General features: G+C 42.6%; 1 protein-coding gene across 1 annotated transcript in view; it reads right to left on the reverse strand.

Annotated features, from left to right (window-relative positions):
• Window positions 1–17,940, reverse strand: part of CLTCL1 (clathrin heavy chain like 1) — a 147,308-nt gene extending 129,368 nt beyond the window's left edge. The window contains 1 exon segment of the mRNA XM_046641074.1: window positions 17,470–17,940. Within this exon segment, the coding sequence (XP_046497030.1) occupies window positions 17,470–17,940 (471 nt within the window).
• Window positions 17,941–18,492: the final 552 nt, after the last annotated feature.

An 18,492-nucleotide genomic window follows, 5' to 3' on the forward strand; every position in this document is an offset into this window, starting at 1 on the left:
TTCTGTGCTTCCTGTACTTGGATGTCAGTTTCCTTCCTTAGGTTAGGAAATTTTTCAGCCGCTATTTCTTCAAATAGATTCTCTGCCCCTTTGTCTCTCTCTTCTCCTTCTGGGACACCTATAATACAAATGTTAGTGTGCTTGATATTGTCCCATAGTTCCCTTAAACTGTTCTCATTCTTTTTAATTCTCTTTTCTTTTATTTGTTCAGTTTGGGTGATTTCCTCTAGTCTTTCATCCAGCTTGCTGATCCATTCTTCTGTATCATCTGCTCTGCTATTGAGTCCCTCTAGTGAATTTTTCATTTCCAGTATTGTATTCTTCATTTCTGATTGGTTCTTTTTTATATTTTCTGATTCTTTGTTGATGTTCTCACTGTGTTCATCCAGTCTTTTCCCAAGATCAGTGCATCCTTATGAGTTTTTGTTTGAACTCTTTGTCAGGTAGATTGCTTATTTCTGTTTCACTTAGTTTTTTTTCTGGGGTTTTGTCTTGTTCCTTGCTGGGAATATATTCCTTTGCCTCCTCAGTATTCCTCTTCCTCTGTGCTTATATCTATGTATCAGATGAGTCAGCTATGTCTCCTGATCTTAAAGAAGTGGCCTTATGTAAGAGATGCCTTTTGAGGCACAGCAGTGTGCTTCCCTCTTCTCACCAGTCCAAATGATCCAGGAGTGACCCCTGTGTGGGCTACTTGTGTCTTTCTGCTGTGGCAGCATTGCTCTTACTGCAGGTACCCAGGGAGTCTAGTCTTTCCCTCCTTGGTTGGCTGTTTGTAAATCAGGTTTGGGGAGCCCCAGCACCATTGGCTACAAGGTCTAATAGCACACTATGGTTGCAGTTTTCCTGTTAATTGGGTAGGTACCCAGCATACCTGGTTGTGGCTCAGGGCCTTACAGTTGTTGTAGGCCTCAAGACTGAAAGGCTGTTGTCAGCTCTCTTAGGATTGCAGCTGAGTGGTGCTGGCCCCAGGCAGGGAGCACTCAGTTGTTTCAGGCTTTGGAAGGTGGAGCTGATCCTCTTTGTGGCTGATAGTGAGGCATAGGTCTTCTGCCACTGAAAAGTCTCACCCCCCACAGGTCCACACACACTGTCAACACAGTCTTGGCCTGTGCACACTTCCCAACCTCCTGGAGCATACCCTAATGCTCCACTGCAGAGGACCCCACCTCTCCACCAATTCCCCCCACAGTTCACCTGGTCCTCACACAGGCCCTACCCCATGGAGGTGGACACACTCACCTGCCTGTAGAGGATCAAGGCACCCGGTCTATGCAGGCTGACAAGTAGCCTGTGGACTTGCTTTTGGGGGGCCCGTCCCTAGGGTGGGCTGTTTGCCCTGGCTGAACTGGATTAAATCCGTGCTCTAGTGGGTGTGGCAGACCGCTGGGCTAACAAGCCAGGGGAAGAGCTTCAATGGTGTCTGCCAGTGTCTATACCAGCATACCTGTACTAGCTCACAACAATGGCTGCCACCAATGTCTCAGTCTCTGGAGAGGTCTCACCTCTCACTGAGATGCACCCAGAACCTAGCAGGTAAGTCTCTTCTCACCAAAGGACTGTGCACCTTTCTTTCTGGTGATTTTAGGTTTCTGTCTGAGACAGGTGAATTTGTACATGGGCCCTTTAAGAGCTGGTTTTTTTCGGCTTTCATCTGATAGCTTTTCTGGGGGTATTCCCCACTGCAGTTAATAGCCAGCAAAGCCAGATAGGCAAGACAGTCGTCTCACTTGTGCTGAGCCTGAAGAATGCTTACAGTGGTAACAGGCCCCTGCTCAGGTCCCCATTTCTCCAGGGAAGGCTGTGTACGTTAGGGTGGCTCCTTCCTGGCCTGCTGTGGATATCCGCAGCTCATGAAGGTGGCTTTTTTTCTCTTCAGAAGGAATTTCTGCCTCTTCCACCTCAGTCAGGACTGTCCCTTGTTGTGGGGGTTCTTTTTATCCAGTTTTCAGTTTTCTCTCCACGGTAATTTTTCCAAGAATACTTGTAACCTGGTTGTGTTTGTGGGAGGAGGTGAGTTCAGAGTCTGCCTATGCTGCCATCTTGACGAGATCTGATTTTAATTATATATTTTATTGTTAGTGCTGTCGAGTTGATTCTGACTCCCAGCATCCCTGTGTACAGCAAAGTGGAATCCTGCCTGGCCTTTTTGCACCATCCCCTCACCTTCTGGCGTCAGATCAGACAATGCTCTACATAGCGTTCTTATGTTTTTGGAAGTGGGTGGCCTGGTCCTTCTTCCTAGTATATGTATTTGAGTTATATCATTAGTAGTGACTCTAGAGGTTACTGTAAACATCTTAACTTATAAGAAGCAGGTGCAGATTTATACTAACTTAATTCCAGGGAGATACAGAAACATCCCTTCTATATAGCTCTATTCCTCCCCCTCCCCTTTTCCAGGTATTACTGTAATACCTATTACACCTATAAATGTCACAAACTCAAAATGCATTGTTGTGATTATTACTTTAATGGCTTTAAAGAAGATAAGAGAAATAAGGAAAGCAAGTATATATCTATAGCTTTTTAAAATATTAATCTCTCGCTTATCATTTCTCATTCTCTTTATGGTTCCTGTGTATTTAAGTTGCCATCTGGAGTAATTCCCTTAACCCAGTATAGCTTTACTCTACTCCCTCTTTTGTGTTGTTACTGGCAAGTATTTTATATTTCTGTAAGTTATATGCTCAAGAATACATTATATGCATATCATTTTATACAACTTCTTTTAAAATCACCTAAGAGAGGAAAAGAGAAGGCAACAGGATTTCATAGAATTGTATAGAATACTCCACCCAACAATAGCAAGATGCACATTAATTTTTTAAATTTTTTATCTTATTGATGTCATAATTGTTTATAACATTGTCAAATTTCAGTTGTACATTATTAGTTGTCAGTCACCATATAAATGTGCCCCTCTACCCCTTATGCAACACCCCCAACCCCTTTCCCTTCTGGTAACCCCTAACCTGTTCTCTTTGTGTGTTTGTTTATCTTCCACGTATGAGTGAAATCATACGGTGTTTGTCTTTCTCTGTCTGGCTTATTTCGCTTAACATAATACCCTCAAGGTCCATCCATGCTGTTCCAAATGGGACGATTTTGTCTTTTTTTTCCCCCCTTACAGCTGAGTAGTGTTCCATTGTGTATATATACCACATCTTCTTTATCCATTCATCAGTCGATGGGCGCTTGGGTTGCTTCCACGTCTTGGCTATTGTGAATAGTGCTGCAGTGAACGTAGGGGTACATAAGTCTCCTTAAACAATTGACTTCAAGTTCTTTGGACAAATACTCGGTAGTGGGATAGCTGGGTTGTATCGTATTTCTAGTTTTAAGTTTTTGAGAAATCACTATACTGTTTTCCATGGTAGCTGCACCAGTTTGCATTCCCACCAGCAGTGTATGAGGGTTCCCTTTTCTCCACTTCCTCTCAAACATTTGTTATTTTTGTCTTGGTGATTATAGCCATTCTAATGGGTGTAAGGTGATATTTCAAGTTAGTTTTGGTTTGCATTTCCCTGATGATTAGTGATGTTGCACATATTTTCATGTGCTTATTGGCCATCTGTATATCTTCTTTGGAAAAATGTCTGTTTAGGGGCTGGCCCAGTGGCACAGCAGTTAAGTTCACACACTGCTTCAGCGGCCCAGGCTTCACCAGTTCAGATCCCTGGCATAGACTCTGCACCATTTATCAAGCCATGCTGTGGGAGGCATCCCACATATAAAATAGAGGAAGATGGGCACAGATTTTAGGTCAGGGCCAATCTTCCCCAGCAAAAAGAGGAGGCTTGGTGGTGAGTGTTAGCTCAGGGCTAATCTCCCTCGGAAAAAAAAAGTCTTTTCATGTCCTCTGCCCGTTTTTTGATTGAGTTGTTTGTTTTTTTGTTGTTGAGTTGTATAAGTTCTTTACATATTTTGGAAATTAACCCCTTGTTGGATATATCATTTGCAAATAATTTCTCCCAGTTGGTGGGTTGTCTTTTCGTTTTGTTCATGGTTTCCTTTGCCTTCCAGAACCTCTTTAGTATGAAGAAATCCCATTTCTTTATTTTTTCTTTTGTTTCCCTTGCCCAAGTAGACATGGTATTCGAAAGATCCTTCTAAGAACAATGTCAAAGAGCATACTGCCTATATTTTCTTCTACAAGTTTTATGGTTTCACATCTTACCTTCAAGTCTTTAATCCATTTTGAGTTAATTTTTGTGTATGGCAAGAGATAATGGTCAACCTTCATTCTTTTGCATGTGGCTGTCCAGTTTTCCCAAGACCATTTATTGAAGAGACTTTCTTTTCTACATTGTATGTTCTTGGCTCCTTTGTCGAAGATTAGGTGTCCGTAGATGTGTGGTTTTATTTCTGGGCTTTCAGTTACGTTCCATTGATCTCTGTATCTGTTTTTGTATCAGTACCATGCAATTTTGGTTACTACAGCTTTGTAGTATATTTTGAAGTCAGGGATTGTGATGCCTCCAGCTTTGTTCTTTTTTCTCAGGATTGCTTTAGCTCTTCGAGGTCTTTTGTTGTCCCATATGAATTTTAGAATCCTTTGTTCTACTTCTTGGAAGAATGTCATTGGGATTCTGATTGGGATTGTATTGAGTCTAGAGATTGTTTTAGGTACTTTGGAAATTTTAACTGTGTTTATTCTTACAATCCATGTGCATAGAATATCTTTCCATTTCTTTATGTCATCATTAATTTCTTTCAATAATGTCCTATAGTTTACAAGGTAAAGATCTTTTACCTCCTTGATTAAATTTATTGCTAGATATTTTATTCTTTTGCTGTGATTGTAAATGGGATTGTATACTCAAGTTCTCTTTCTGTTAGTTCATTATTAGAGTATAGAAATGCAACTGATTTTTGTAAGTTGACTTTGTACTCTGCAACTCTGCTGTAGTTGTTGATTATTTCTAATAGTTTTCTGATGGGTTCCTTAGGGTTTTCTATATATAAAATCATGTCATCTGCAAACAGCAAGATTTTCACTTCTTCATTGCCAATTTGGATTCCTCTTATTTCTTTTTCTTCCCTTATTGCTCTGGCCAAAAACTCCAGCACTACGTTGAATAGGAGTGGCTAGAGTGGGCACCCTTGTCTTGTTCCTGTTCTCAGAGGGATGACTTTCACTCTTTCCCTATTGAGTATAATGTTGGCTGTGGGTTTGTCATATATGGCCTTTATTATGTTGAGGTACTTTCCTTCTACACTCATTTTATTGAGAGTTTTTTTTTTATCATAAATGGATGTTGGACCTTGTCAAATGCTTTCTCTGCATCTAATGAGATGATCATGTGCTTTTTATTCCTCATTTTGTTAATGTGGTGTGTCGTATTGATTGATTTGTGAATGTTGAACCATCCCTGTGTTCCTGGTATAAATCCCATTTGATTGTGGTTATGATCCTTTTAATATATTGCTGAATTCAGTTTGCCAGTATTTTGTTGAGGATTTTTGCATCTGTGTTCATCAGCGATATTGGTCTGTAATTTTCCTTCTTTGTATTGCCCTTTTCTGACTTTGGGATTAGGGTGATGCTGGCCTTGTAAAATGTTAGGGAGTGTTCCATCTTCTTCAATTTTTGGAATAGTTTGAGAAGGCTAGGTATTACATGTTCTTTGAATGTTTGGTAGAATTCTCCAGAGAAGCCGTCTGATCCTGGACTTTTATTTTTTGGGAGGTTTTTGACTACTGTTTCAATCTCTTTACTTGTGATTGGTCTATTCAGATGATCTATTTCTTCTTGGTTCAGTTTTGGGAGACTGTATGAGTCTAAGAATTTATCCATTTCTTCTAGATTGTCAATTTGTTGGCATATAGTTTTTCACAGTATTCTCTTGTAATCCTTTGTGTTTCTGTGATATCCATTATAATTTCTCCTCTTTCATTTCTAATTTTATTTATTTGAGCCTTCTCTCTTTTTTTCTTAGTGAGTCTGACTAAGAGTTTATCAATTTTGTTTATCTTCTCAAAGAACCAGCTCTTAGACTCATTGATCCTGTCTACTTTTTTTTATTTCATTTATTTCTGCTCTAATTTTTATTATTTCCCTCCTTCTGCTGACTTTGGGCTTTGTCCTTCTTTTTCTAATTCTGTTAGGTGTAGTTTAAGATTGCTTATTTGAAATTTTTCTTGTTTGTGAAGGTGGGCCTGTATTGCTATGAATTCTCCTCTTAGGACTACTTTTGCTCATCCCGTATGAATTGGCATGGTGTATTTTCATTTGTCTCCAGATATTTTTTATTTCTCCTTTAATTTCCTCAGTGATCCGTTGGTTGCTCAGTAGCATTTTGTTTAGTCTCCACATATTTGTCACTTGCCCAGCTTTTTTCTTGTAATTGGTTTCTAGTTTCGTAGCATTATGATCAGAAAAGATGCTTGATATCATTTTAGTCTTCTTAAATTTATTGAGGCTTGCTTTGTTTCCCAACGTGTGGTCTGTCTTTGAGAACGTTCCATGAGAAAGTTTTCTTTAATTTTTATTGAGATTATGATAGTTTACAACCTTGTGAAATTTCAGTTGTACATTCTTGTTTGTCAGTCGTGTTGTAGGTGCACCACTTCACCCTTTGTGCCAACCCCCACCCCCCTTCCCCTAGTAACCACTAATCTGTTCTCTTTGTCTACATGTTTAAATTCCTCATATGAGTGGAGTCAAAGAGAAATTGTCATTCTCTATCTGGCTTATTCCAATTAACAATACCCTCAAGGCCCATCCATATTCTTGTGAATGGGACGATTTTATCCATTTTTATGGCTGAGTAGTATTCCATTGTGTGTGTGTATATATGTATATACCATATCTTCTTTATCTACTCATCAGTTGATGGGCACTTAGGTTGCTTCCACATCTTGGCTATTGTAAATAATGCTGCAATGAACATTGGGGTGCATGGGACTTTTGGAACTGCTGACTTCAAGCTCTCTGGATAGATACCCAGTAGTGGCATAGCTGGGTCATATGGTAGTTCTATTTTTGACTTTTTGAGGAATCTCCATACTGTTTTCCATAGTGGCTGCACCAGTTTGCATTCCCACCAGCAGTGTATGAGGGATCATTTTTCTCCACAACCTCTCCATCATTTCTTGCTATTTGTTTAGGTTATTTTTGTCATTCTAATGGGTATAAGGTGATATCTTAGTGTGGTTTTGATTTGCATTTCCCTGATGATAAGTGATGATGAACGTCTTTTCGTGTGCCTATTGGCCATCTGTATATCTTCTTTGGAGAAATGTCTGTTCATTTCCCCTGCCCATTTTTTGATCAGGGTGTTTGATTTTTTGTTGTTGAGTTGTGTGAGTTCTTTATATATTATGGATATTAAACCTTTGTCAGATATATGACTTGCAAATATTTTTTCCCAATTAGTGGGGTTTTTTTTTTGTTTCAGTCCTGTTTTTCCTTGCCTTGAAGAAGCTCTTTAGTCTGATGAAGTCCCATTTGTTTATTCTTTCTATTGTTTCCCTTGTCTGAGAAGACATGGTGTCTGAAAAGATCCTTTTGATATTGATGTCAAAGAGTGTGCTGCCTATATTTTCTTCTACAAGCCTTATGGTTTCAGCTCTTACCTTTAGGTGTTTGATCCATTTTGAGTTTATTTTTGTGAATGGTGAAAAAGAATGGTCAAATTTCATTCTTTTACATGTGACTTTCCAGTTTTCCCAGCACAATTTGTTGAAGAGACCTTCTTCATGAGAACGTTTTTTTTTAGAAGGTTATGTACTCTGCTGATTTTGGATGTCGTCTCCTATATTTATCTATTAAGTCCATCTAGTCTAGTTTTTCATTTAACTCCACTATTTCCTTGCTGACTTTCTATCTGAATGATCTATCCATTGATGTAAGTTGGGTGTTAAGGTGCCCTACTATTATTGTGTTGTTGTTAATATCTCCTTTTAGGTTTGTTAATAGTTGATTCATGTACTTTGGTGCTCCTGTAATGGGTGTATATATAAGTGTTATGCCTTCTTGATGGAGTGTCCCTTTTATCATTATATACTGCCCCTCTTTGCCTCTCATTGTCTTTTTTATCTTGAAGTCTACTTTGTCTAAGTATGGCAACACCTGCTTTCTTTTGTTTGCCATTAGCTTGGAGTATCGTCTTCCATCCCTTGACTCTGAACCTGTGTTTGTCTTTAGAGCTGAGGTGTGTTTCCTGGAGGCAGCATATTGTTGGGTCTTTTTTTTTTTTTTTTTTTGTAATCAATCCAGCCACTGTATGTCTTTCGATTGGAGAAGTCACTCCATTTACATTTAAAGTGATTATTGACATATGAGGGCTTAACACTGCCATTTTATCACTTCTTTTCCAGTTGTTCTGTATTTCCTTTGTTTCTTGTCCTGTGCATTTCAGACTGCCAAGTCAGTTGGGTAGTTCTCTTTGATGATTTTCTCAGTTTTCTCTTTATTTATCATTTTTGTCTTTGTTTTGATTATTTGTTTAGTGGTTACCACAAAGTTTGTATAAAATATCTCATAGTTGAGATAGTCCATTTTCTGCTAGCCTCTTGCTGCTTTAGTCTAAGCAGACTCCATCCCTTACCTATTCCCCTTCTAAGTTATTGTTGTCACAACTTATTCCATTTTGTGTTGTGAGTTTGTGGTTCATATGACGAGATTATAGTTATTTTTTATGTTTTTCTTCCCTTTATCTTTAATGTTATAATTGTTTGCTAACCTGTTCTGATAGAGAGCTGCAATTTTCTGACTTTGTCTGCTTATTTATCTCCTTGCTCAAGGCTTTGTAAACTCTTTTTTTTCACGTATCAGGGCCTTCTCAATAATTTCTTGTAGGAGGGGTCTCGTGGTGATGAACTCCCTCAGCTTTTGTTTATTGGGGGAAGTTTTCATTTCTCCATCATACCTGAAGGCTGTTTTCACTGGACAGAATATTTTTGGCTGAAAGCTTTTGTCTTTCAGAATTTTGAATATGTCATGCCATTCTCTCCTGGCATGTAAGGTTTCTGCTGAGAAATCCACTGAAAGCCTGACAGAGGTTCCTTTGTAGGTTATTTTCTTCTGCCTGCAGCCCTTAATATTTTTTCTTTGTCATTGACTTTTGCCAGTTTTACTACTGTATGTCTTGGAGAAGGTCTTTTTACATTGATGTAATTAGGAGTTCTACTAGCTTCTTCTACTTGTAATTCCAGCTCCTTCCCCACGTTTGGGAATTTCTCAGCTATTATTTCTTTTAACAAGCTTTCTTCTCCTTTCTCCCTCTCCTCTCCCTCTGTAATACCTATAATCCTTATGCTGCCTTTCCTAATTGAGTCAGATATTTCTTAGAGAATTTCTTCATTTCTCTTAGTCTTAGTTCTCTCTCCTCCTCCATCTGAAGCATTTCTATATTCCTATCCTCCAAACTGCTAATCCTATCCTCCATAATATAGGCTCTGTTATTCAAGGACTCCAGATATTCCTTTATCTTATTCATTGTGTTTTTCATCTCCAAAATTTATGATTGGTTTTCCTTTATAGTTTCAATCTCTTTTGTGAAGAATTCCCTCTGTTCATTAATTTTATTCTGGATTTTATTGAACTGTCTTTCTGAATTTTCTTATAACTCGTTGAGTTTTTTTTATCATAGCTATTTTGAATTCTCTGTCATTTAGATTGTAAATTGCGGTGCCTTCAGGATTGATTTCTGGGTGTTTCTCATTTTCCTCCTGATCTGGAGTATTGATATACCTTCTCATATTATTTAATGGGGTGGATTTGTGCCATTGCTTATTGGTAGTATTGGTCACAGGTTCCACCTGCTGCCACTGGGGTGGGGAGGAGCTGTGTATTCTGAGTTCACCATGATCCCTGGCATATGTGCCTGTCCTTTGGAATCTATGCTGACAGGGCCCATCTGCAATTACCTGTTCACAGCTGCTGCTTTACTAACATATGCACAGGCACTCTGGTGGGGGTCCCTTGTTCTGACCAACTGGCCGAGCTGGTATGCTGGGCAGAGGAAGGGCCACTTTCTTTTGCATGCACAATCCTGGGAGTGTTCTCGCTCTGCCCTCACTACCTGCCTTCCTTGGGTGCTGGCTTGCTGGAGATACCCCTGCAATAACTTAGCCTCCACTGTGTGTAGCTTTCCCATGGCTGGGAGGCAATTCAGCAAGCAAAGGTGTTCCTGTGGAGAGCTGCCCCTCCCCCCTCTCCTCTCAGAGCCTTGCACAGTCCCGTGCTATAAGTCACTGCCATGGAGGGAGAGGAGCTCCCCTTACCTCCCTCCACATCCTCCCAGGGGGTCCACCACCTCCACCTTCAGATGTATGGTTGCCTGGGTCTCTCAGAGGTCTATTGTATTATGTGACTGTCTTCTGTTGATTTATCAATGTCCTTTTCATTGTATCTTAGAGGGGAGAATCTAAGGGAAGAGCTCACTCCACCATGATGCTGATGTCACTCCTCAAAATGCATATTCTTTTCAAGTGTCTATAGAACATAAACCAAGATAGCCCATATCCTGGGTCATAAAACAACCTGAACAAATTTAAAATGTATTGAGAAAACTAGAAATTAATAATAGAAAGATAACATGGAAATCTCCAAACACTTGGAAACTGAACAGCACACTCCTAAATAATCCATGAGAGAAAGAGAAATGCTCAAGGGAAATTTTAAAAATATATTGAACTGAACAAAAATGAAAACAAAACATAAAATTTGTGGGATGCAGCCAAAGTATTTTGAGAGGGAAATTTATAACAGTAAATTCTTATATTAGAAAAGAGAGAGTGACATCACCAACATGGCTGAATAAGACATCCCTCATTTGTGTCCCCTACCGTCAACAGTAACAATTTGATATCCATCCACAGACAAATGAGACTTTGTGGGAACCTTGGGACCCAGTACAATATGCCAATGAACCCAGGAGGAGACTTGCTCACCCATCCATCAGGTAATAGGAATACAGACCTCAGTCCTGGCTGTAGACCCTGCAGTGGTGCGAGAACTGGCTCCAGACCATATTCACCATGGCACAGGAGCCCCTGGAATACACTGACTTGGACAATCACTCACAGACCAGAGAGCCTTTTTGAAAGTCCAGGTTTCCAGCAGAGAAGTTCTCCCATACCACAGGACCGAAAAAATCTAAGTTTGGACACATTGGAGAGGGTAAGAGAAAGAGTTTGACTTACCTACATTATCCCTTCCCCAAGGTGTCACAGCTCAGGACCAAGAGAGTTCTTCTGGGCCCATGATTTCTCCTGCAGGGGAAAGTGTGAGTGCTGACACCCTGCAATGATGTGAGGAAATGTTTGAGAATAGACTTTTTCACAAGCCACATGGGTGGTATGTTGGGGTGAGGTGGGGCAGTGATGTTCGAATGAGATGTATAGACAGAAACAGGTGGTTCCTGCTCTTTCCTTAATCTCGCTCAGCCCCAGTTGATGTAGACTTTCCTACTTTCTCACGCCTCACGCTCTCTTCTGTCTTCTAGTTTCTATACGTTCTTCTCTCCGACTGAAGCCCTTCCAGTGTGCCTTCTCCTCACCAATGCCTGAATCCTAGTCATCCTTTCATTCTGTGTCCATATCATGTGTCTAGGAAGTGGCATCTTAATACCAGAACATTCAGAAACACAGAATCACACTCCTTTATCATTTATCATCAATACCCTCACCCTGGGTATGGGACACCCAGATTCTTTGCACAGAGTAACACCCTGTCCCATCTCTGCACCTCCAGTCTCACCTGTTTGAGGCTGTAACAGGACTAGAAACCCAACCAGAAGCAACGTCTGCTCCCTGAAGACATTGTGACTCTTGAGAAGATCATGACTTTTCTCCTTTATTCTATTCAGTTGGTGCCTTCCATTAACTGACTTCCAGGTGTTAAAACAACTTGCATTCCTGAGCTAAACACCACTTCGTCATGGAGTTGACGCCTTTTCCCATGTTGCTGGGTTAGGTTTTCCGGGAATTTGTAGAGGGTTTTTGTATCTATACCTGTAAGTGTTACTGATCTATAGTTTTCTTTCCTTGTGACCTCTTTATCTGGCTTTGGTGTCAGAGTAATAGTGGCCTCATAGAATGAGGTACTCATCCTTACCTGGTTAACACCCCAGTATCCTTCCTCCCTCTGTATACAAGTCCCATCCTCAGGGAGTCCATCCATGACATAATGAGCCTCATAGAATCAGGCTCATTGATTAATGAGCCAATCAAATATTTCCCTTTCTCTGCGTCTGCACTTTCTCTATGTAAATTTTTCCCAGCTCCCTCTGGAGGAATTCTCCTAACCACTTATGGGTTGGCGCTCTGGTAACCACTTCCACTTCTAATATTTTTCGGAAAAGCTTGTGAATAATTGGTAGTAATCCTTTAAATATTTCATGGAATTCTTCCGTGAAGCCATGTGTGTCTGGGCCTGTCTTTGTGGGTAGTTTTTAGTTACTAATTTCATCTTTTTTCTTGTTGCACGCTTCTTCAGGTTTTCTATTTTTTATTGAGGTAGTTCCAGTAACTTGTCTTCCTAGGAATTTGTCCACGTCATCTAATTTTTTGGCATGCAGTTGTTCACAGCATTCCCTCACCACCGTAAAGTCCTTCTTTGTTCCTGTAATGTCAGGAGTGATGTCGTGGACTCACTCCTGGGCTGGCAGGGCTCAGAGGTGAATCTGTTGACATTATCGGAAACTACTCTACAGCTGACACCCTGAGGCACAGACAGCGGCAGGGTCCTACCCCCGATCACAGCTTCTGATTGGCAGAGCTGAATAAAACTTCTCCGTTGCTAAGGCACATGGAGTATTTCAGGAGTCACAGAGGAGCTGCAAGCTTTTGCTCTTCCTGAGAGCTCCTGGGGCAGGTCACAGGGGCTGTGCCTCAGTAGCCCTAATGTGTGCACAGGGCCGAGTACAGATGCGGTGCTGGAAAAATGTCTGACACCACGGTGTTTCAGCGTGAATGGCATGGGCTGGGATGAAAAGAAGGATCTGAGCATGTGCCAGAGAGAAAGGAAAATTCCCCAAGAACAGATCTGAGAGACACGGAGCTAGAGGAATTCTACATGACTGTCAAGGACGATACTCTAGAAAAACCTATGCCTTTTCCTTCAGGCGTGAGGTCCTGGTCACTAACCCCCCTGCACGGTGGAACTCCCTGATGCCCAGGCCCATCCCATCTCAGGCGCTGGGCCAGGTGACTCCCTGCTGCCCCCTGGTGGCCGCCCCACACTGGCTGCGGGGGACACAGGGGCATCCTCTGTCCAGGGGTGGATTCAGACCCCCTGATGAGGTCCCGATTCCCTCATCCATGGACTGCTGCCCCAGGGGAGGAATGACTCTTCCCTGTGTGGCCCCTGGCTGCCTCAGGGCCAGGCAAAGATGAGCCATGAAAACGTGAAGAGTCCTATCAGAGAAGGAGGAGGCAGGGCCCACTGGGGGCAGCGCATAGATGTCTCTGGGGTGGAGGCGGCCACGCAGCTGGTCCTGGGGCTTGGCACTGGGGATGCAGACCTCAGGGATTGGCTCCTCCTGGTGCTGGCTGTGGGTGCAGGGCCAGCGTGGGGTGGTAGTGGCTACATCCCCGAAGACAGAGATAGAAGGTCCATCAGGAAGTGCTTATTCAGACCCACTTAGTGGGTGTCCCTTCCGTCCTGGGAACTGGCACAAACAGGACTCTCAGGAGTTCCTGTCCTGTGGGGCTTGGAGACCCAGCAGACAGTCTCCATCACCTGCTACCTGAACACTGACCTACATTTATTTAACAGCCAGACACTCTCTCAAGTTGTCTCGTTTTGTTGGTTTGTTTGTTTCGGTTTTTTGTTATTTTGCTGGGAAGATTCACGCTGAGTTAACCTCTGTGGCCAGTCTTCCTCTATGTTATGTGGGTCGCCACCACAGCATGGCTGACGAGTGTTGTAGGTCAGCGTCCAGGATCCAAACTCGTGAACCCAGACCACCATAGCAGAGAGCATGGAACTTTAACCACTTGGCCACGGGGTCGGCCCCAGGGTGTTTGTCTTTTTGTTGTTGAGTAGAAAGAGTTAAATATTGTCCTGACATGGGGCTTATGCTCCATGTGTGTTAATTGGTTAAACAAGGAGGCCATCAGACAGAAGCTGCGCTAAAGCTCTGATGGCTACGTATGCAAACCAAAACCTCAGCCTGTACCACCTCAAGGGTAAGAAAGCAAAACCTGAGGACAAACAATCACGAAAAGTCGCCTGGGCTGTAAGCTGCAGCCAGTCAATGATTCCCTTTCTCTGCTTCTGCACCTCCTCTACGCAAGTCTTTCCCTGAATCCTGCTGGTGGAGTCTAAGCACTTGCTGGTTTGGTGCTGCCCAATTCCAACTGACTTTTGCTCAAGCAAACTCTTACAATTTGTAATATGCCTCCGTTTATCTTTTGACATATGATTTGCAATATTTTCTCCTATTCTGTAGGTTGTCTTTTTCATTTTCTTGAGAAATTCCTTTGAAGCACAAAAATTTTTAACCAAGATGAAGTCCAATATTGTATTTTGTCTTTTTTTGTTCCTACTTTTGGTGTCATATATAAAAACCTGTGCCAAAGTTAAGGTCTTAAAATTTTACCCCATGTTTTCTTTTAATCAGTTTACAGTTTTAGCCATTTTTTTGGGTTATCGATCTACCCTGAGTTAATTTTTGTATATGATGCAAGTAGGGATCTAATGGCATTCTTTTGATTTTGGATATCCAGTTTTCTCAGAACCATTTGTTGAAGAGACTTTTTCCCCAATGAGTGGGCTTGGCACCCTTTGGAAAAAGCAATTGACCATAGATATATGGGCTTATTTCTGGGCTCTCAATTCTACTCTGTTGGTGTATTTGTCTATCTTTATGTGAGAAGCACACTATTTTGGATCAACTTTTCCATTTCTAAAATGCCAATGAAACTTTGAGGGGGATTGCATTGAATCTGTAGATTGTTTTGGGTATTGCTAGTATTGCCAGAGAAATTAGGCAACAAAAAGAAATAAAAGGAACCCAAATTGGCAAGGAAGAAGTGAAAATCTTGCTGTTTGCAGGTGACATTCTATATATAGAGAACCCTAAAGAATCCATCAGAAAACTATTAGAAATAATCAACAACTGTGGCAAAGTTGCAGGGTATGAAATCACCTTATAAAATCAGTTGCATTTCTATACTCTAATAACAAAGTTAGCAGAAAGAGAAATCAAGAACAAAGCTGGAGGCATCACAATACCTGACTTCAAAATATAGTGATCATAAGAGCATGGTACTAGTACAGAAACAGACACAGAGATCAATGGAACAGAACTGAAAGTCCATAAAAAAAAACCCCACACATCTATGGACGGCAAATCTTTGACCAAGGAGCCAAGAATTTACAATGGAGGAAAGGAAGTCTTTTCAATAAATGGCATTGGGAAAACTGGACAGCCACGTGCAAAAGAATGAAAGTAGACCATTTTCTTACTCCATACACAAAAATTAACTCAAAGTGGATTAAAGAGTTGAAGGTAAGACATGAAACCATAAAACTCCTAGAAGAAAATACAGGCAGTACACTCTTTGACATCACCCTTAGATACATCTTTTCGAATACCATGTCTACTCAGGCAAGGGAAACAAGAGGAAAAATAAACAAGTGGGGCTTCATCAGACTAAGGAGCTTCTACAAGGCAAAAGAAACCAGGAACAGAACAAAAAGACAGCCCACCAACTGGGGGAAATATTTGCAAATCACATATCCGACAAGTGGTTAATCTCCAAAATACACAAAGAACTCACACAACTCAACAACAAGAAAACAAACAACTTAATCAAAAAACAGGTAGAGGATATGAACAGACATTTTTACAAAGAAGATATACAGATGGCCAATAGGCACATGAAAAGATGCTCAACATCACTAATCACCAGGGAAATGCAAACCAAAACTACAATGAGATATCACCTTACACCTGTCAGAATGGCTATAATTAGCAAGACAAATAGTAACAAATGTTGGAGAGGCTGTGGAGAAAAGGGAACCCTCATACACTGCTGGTGGGAATGCAAACTGGTGCAGCCACTATGGAAAACAGTATGGAGATTTCTCAAAAAATTAAAAATAGAAGTACCTTATGACCCGGCTATCCCACTACTGGGTATTTATCCAAAGAACTTGAAATCAACAATTCAAAGAGATTTATGCACCCCTATGTTCACTGCAGCATTATTCACAATAGCCAAGACGTGGAAGCAACCCAAGTGCCCATCGACTGATGATTGGATAAAGAAGATGTGGCGTATATACACAATGGAATACTAATTAGCCATAAAAAAAGACAAAATCGTCCGATTTGCAACAACATAGATGGACCTTGAGGGTATTATGTTAAGCGAAATAAGCCAGACAGAGAAAGACAAACACTGTATGATTTCACTCATCTGTGGAAGATAAACAAACACACAAAGAGAACAGATTAGTGGTTACCAGGGGGAGGGGGTTTGGGGTTGAGCACAAGGGGTAAAGGGGCACATATGTATGGTGACTGACACATAATAATGTACACCTGAAATTTCGCAGTTATAAATTATTATTACCTCAATGTTATAAACGATTATGACTTCAACAAAATAACTTTTTAAAAAATGTTAATTGCCAACATTGAAAAATATAGTTGATTTCCTGTTTCTCTTGAACACTTGGAAAACCAGCTACATGGCCCACACTTCTTTCTACCACACTTCCCTGCTGACCAGATCTGTCTCTCAGGTAAGCTAAGCCCCACAGGGTCAGAGTCCACCCACAGACTCTTGAGCAAAAAAACCGCCTTCTGGGATTTTAAGGGTGTCGATAACAGCCTGGATGAAGTGCCTGAGTGCTCTGGGTCAGATCACACTGACCAGCAGCTGCACCCCTTTAGATGGGTTTGTGCTCCTGGTTTACCGCAGTCCCCACCACTCCCTGCTGCCTGCACCTGGCCCACTTCTCTCACTCACTTGCCTGCCTGGCCCCTGGAGGCATCTGAGATTGTGACAGATCAGCACACTCGAGCCTCACATCAAATCCCTGAGGGATGTACTTTATCATCCCCAGTTCACAGATGCGGAAACAAAGTCAAGCAGACAGTGACTTGCCCAAGGTCACACAGTCAGCAAGTGTCAGAACCAGGATTCGAACATGAGCCCACCTACTCCCAGAGCCGCCTTCTCTGTCCTTTGCAAGCGAGGTTCCTGCCCCAGGCCCGCAGGCTAAATGAGAGTGTGCCAGCGGAGACAGGAAGGAGCATTCATGCCAGCCTCTCCTTGGGGAAGGAACGTACAAGGAGAGAGTGCTCGAGTCGGGCTCAGGACTCCCAGACTCTCCCGCCACCTCCTTTCCGAGGGCACAGGGTGCTCCCAGTGGCTAACGGCTCCTTGGGTGCAAGACCCTCAGCAGAGAGAGCACCGGGCTCGTGTGTGTCCCCGTCTGGGGACATCACAGAAAGGTTCCCTCCTGCCGTCTGCTGTCTCCTTTCGTCCTTCAGACCTCACAGGAGAGCAAGAGGCAGCAAGTGGCCACAGCGACCCCACAGCCAGCCCCGCCCAGTGGGTGACAGCGCCAAGGCCCATGCCCCGCGTGAAGGGGCAGCTCCCCCAAACGCGCACACTAAGCAGCCTCCCTGGCAGGGGCGCGGAGAGGTTCCATTGTCTCTCCTCTCCCAGAGCGCGCAGCAGGGCAGCAGCTTCCGGGGAGCAAACTTCATCCTCAAGGAGACACACGGCCGGGGCTTTAAACACTCCTGAGTACTTCCGGCTTTTCTCCCTGCTCGGCCCCACCCTTGGCCTTCCACGAGGTCCCCACCCCTGCCCAGGGAGCCTCACTACCGCTCCGCAGAGGCCTCCTGTCTGTCCTCCGGGCACAGAGCCACTGGGTGCGCTGCTGTGCGGTGAATGAGGGCGAGGCTCCGTGTCTATCAGCCACTGTGGGTCACGGAGTCCACTGAGGGCTTCCCCAGGTTCCATCGTTTTATCCTCATAAGGACCCCAAGAAGGAGGCAGTGAGGCACAGAGAGGAGAAGCTGCTTCCCCAAGGTCAACAGCTAGGAAGCAATGGAGACAAGATTCAAATCCATACACCAGTGGCAGAAGTTCTTGGTCGGGAAAATGTCAGTGTAAGGACACCAGCTGCCCCTGCCTGGGGACGGCAATGGCCTTCTATTTCTGAAGTCACGTCCTTCCTACTCATGAGGCATTAAGATCATCTTCCTTTAAGAAATGATGGAGACAGCGGATGTGTGTATGTTGTCTTCTTTCTTGTCCTTAATAACCAAAGTTGACAATTTTTGCTATCCTATGTCTCCCGCAGCCCCCAATCACCAGACCCCAAATCCAAGCTCGAGGACTATGTGTCCTGAAGACCAAGACCCAGTGGACTGGTAAACGGACCACTGGGGAGTCACTGAAGGGTTTCAGCCTGGGCACTGGAGGAGAGGATCTTGACATCATATCTGCATTTTCCATGATCCCCTTCGCCGCAGCACGGGAAGGAGGCCAGAGGGCCAGAGTGGGCAGGGG

The sequence above is a fragment of the Equus quagga genome, chromosome 15 (assembly GCF_021613505.1).
Source record: "Equus quagga isolate Etosha38 chromosome 15, UCLA_HA_Equagga_1.0, whole genome shotgun sequence".
NCBI lineage: Eukaryota > Metazoa > Chordata > Mammalia > Perissodactyla > Equidae > Equus > Equus quagga.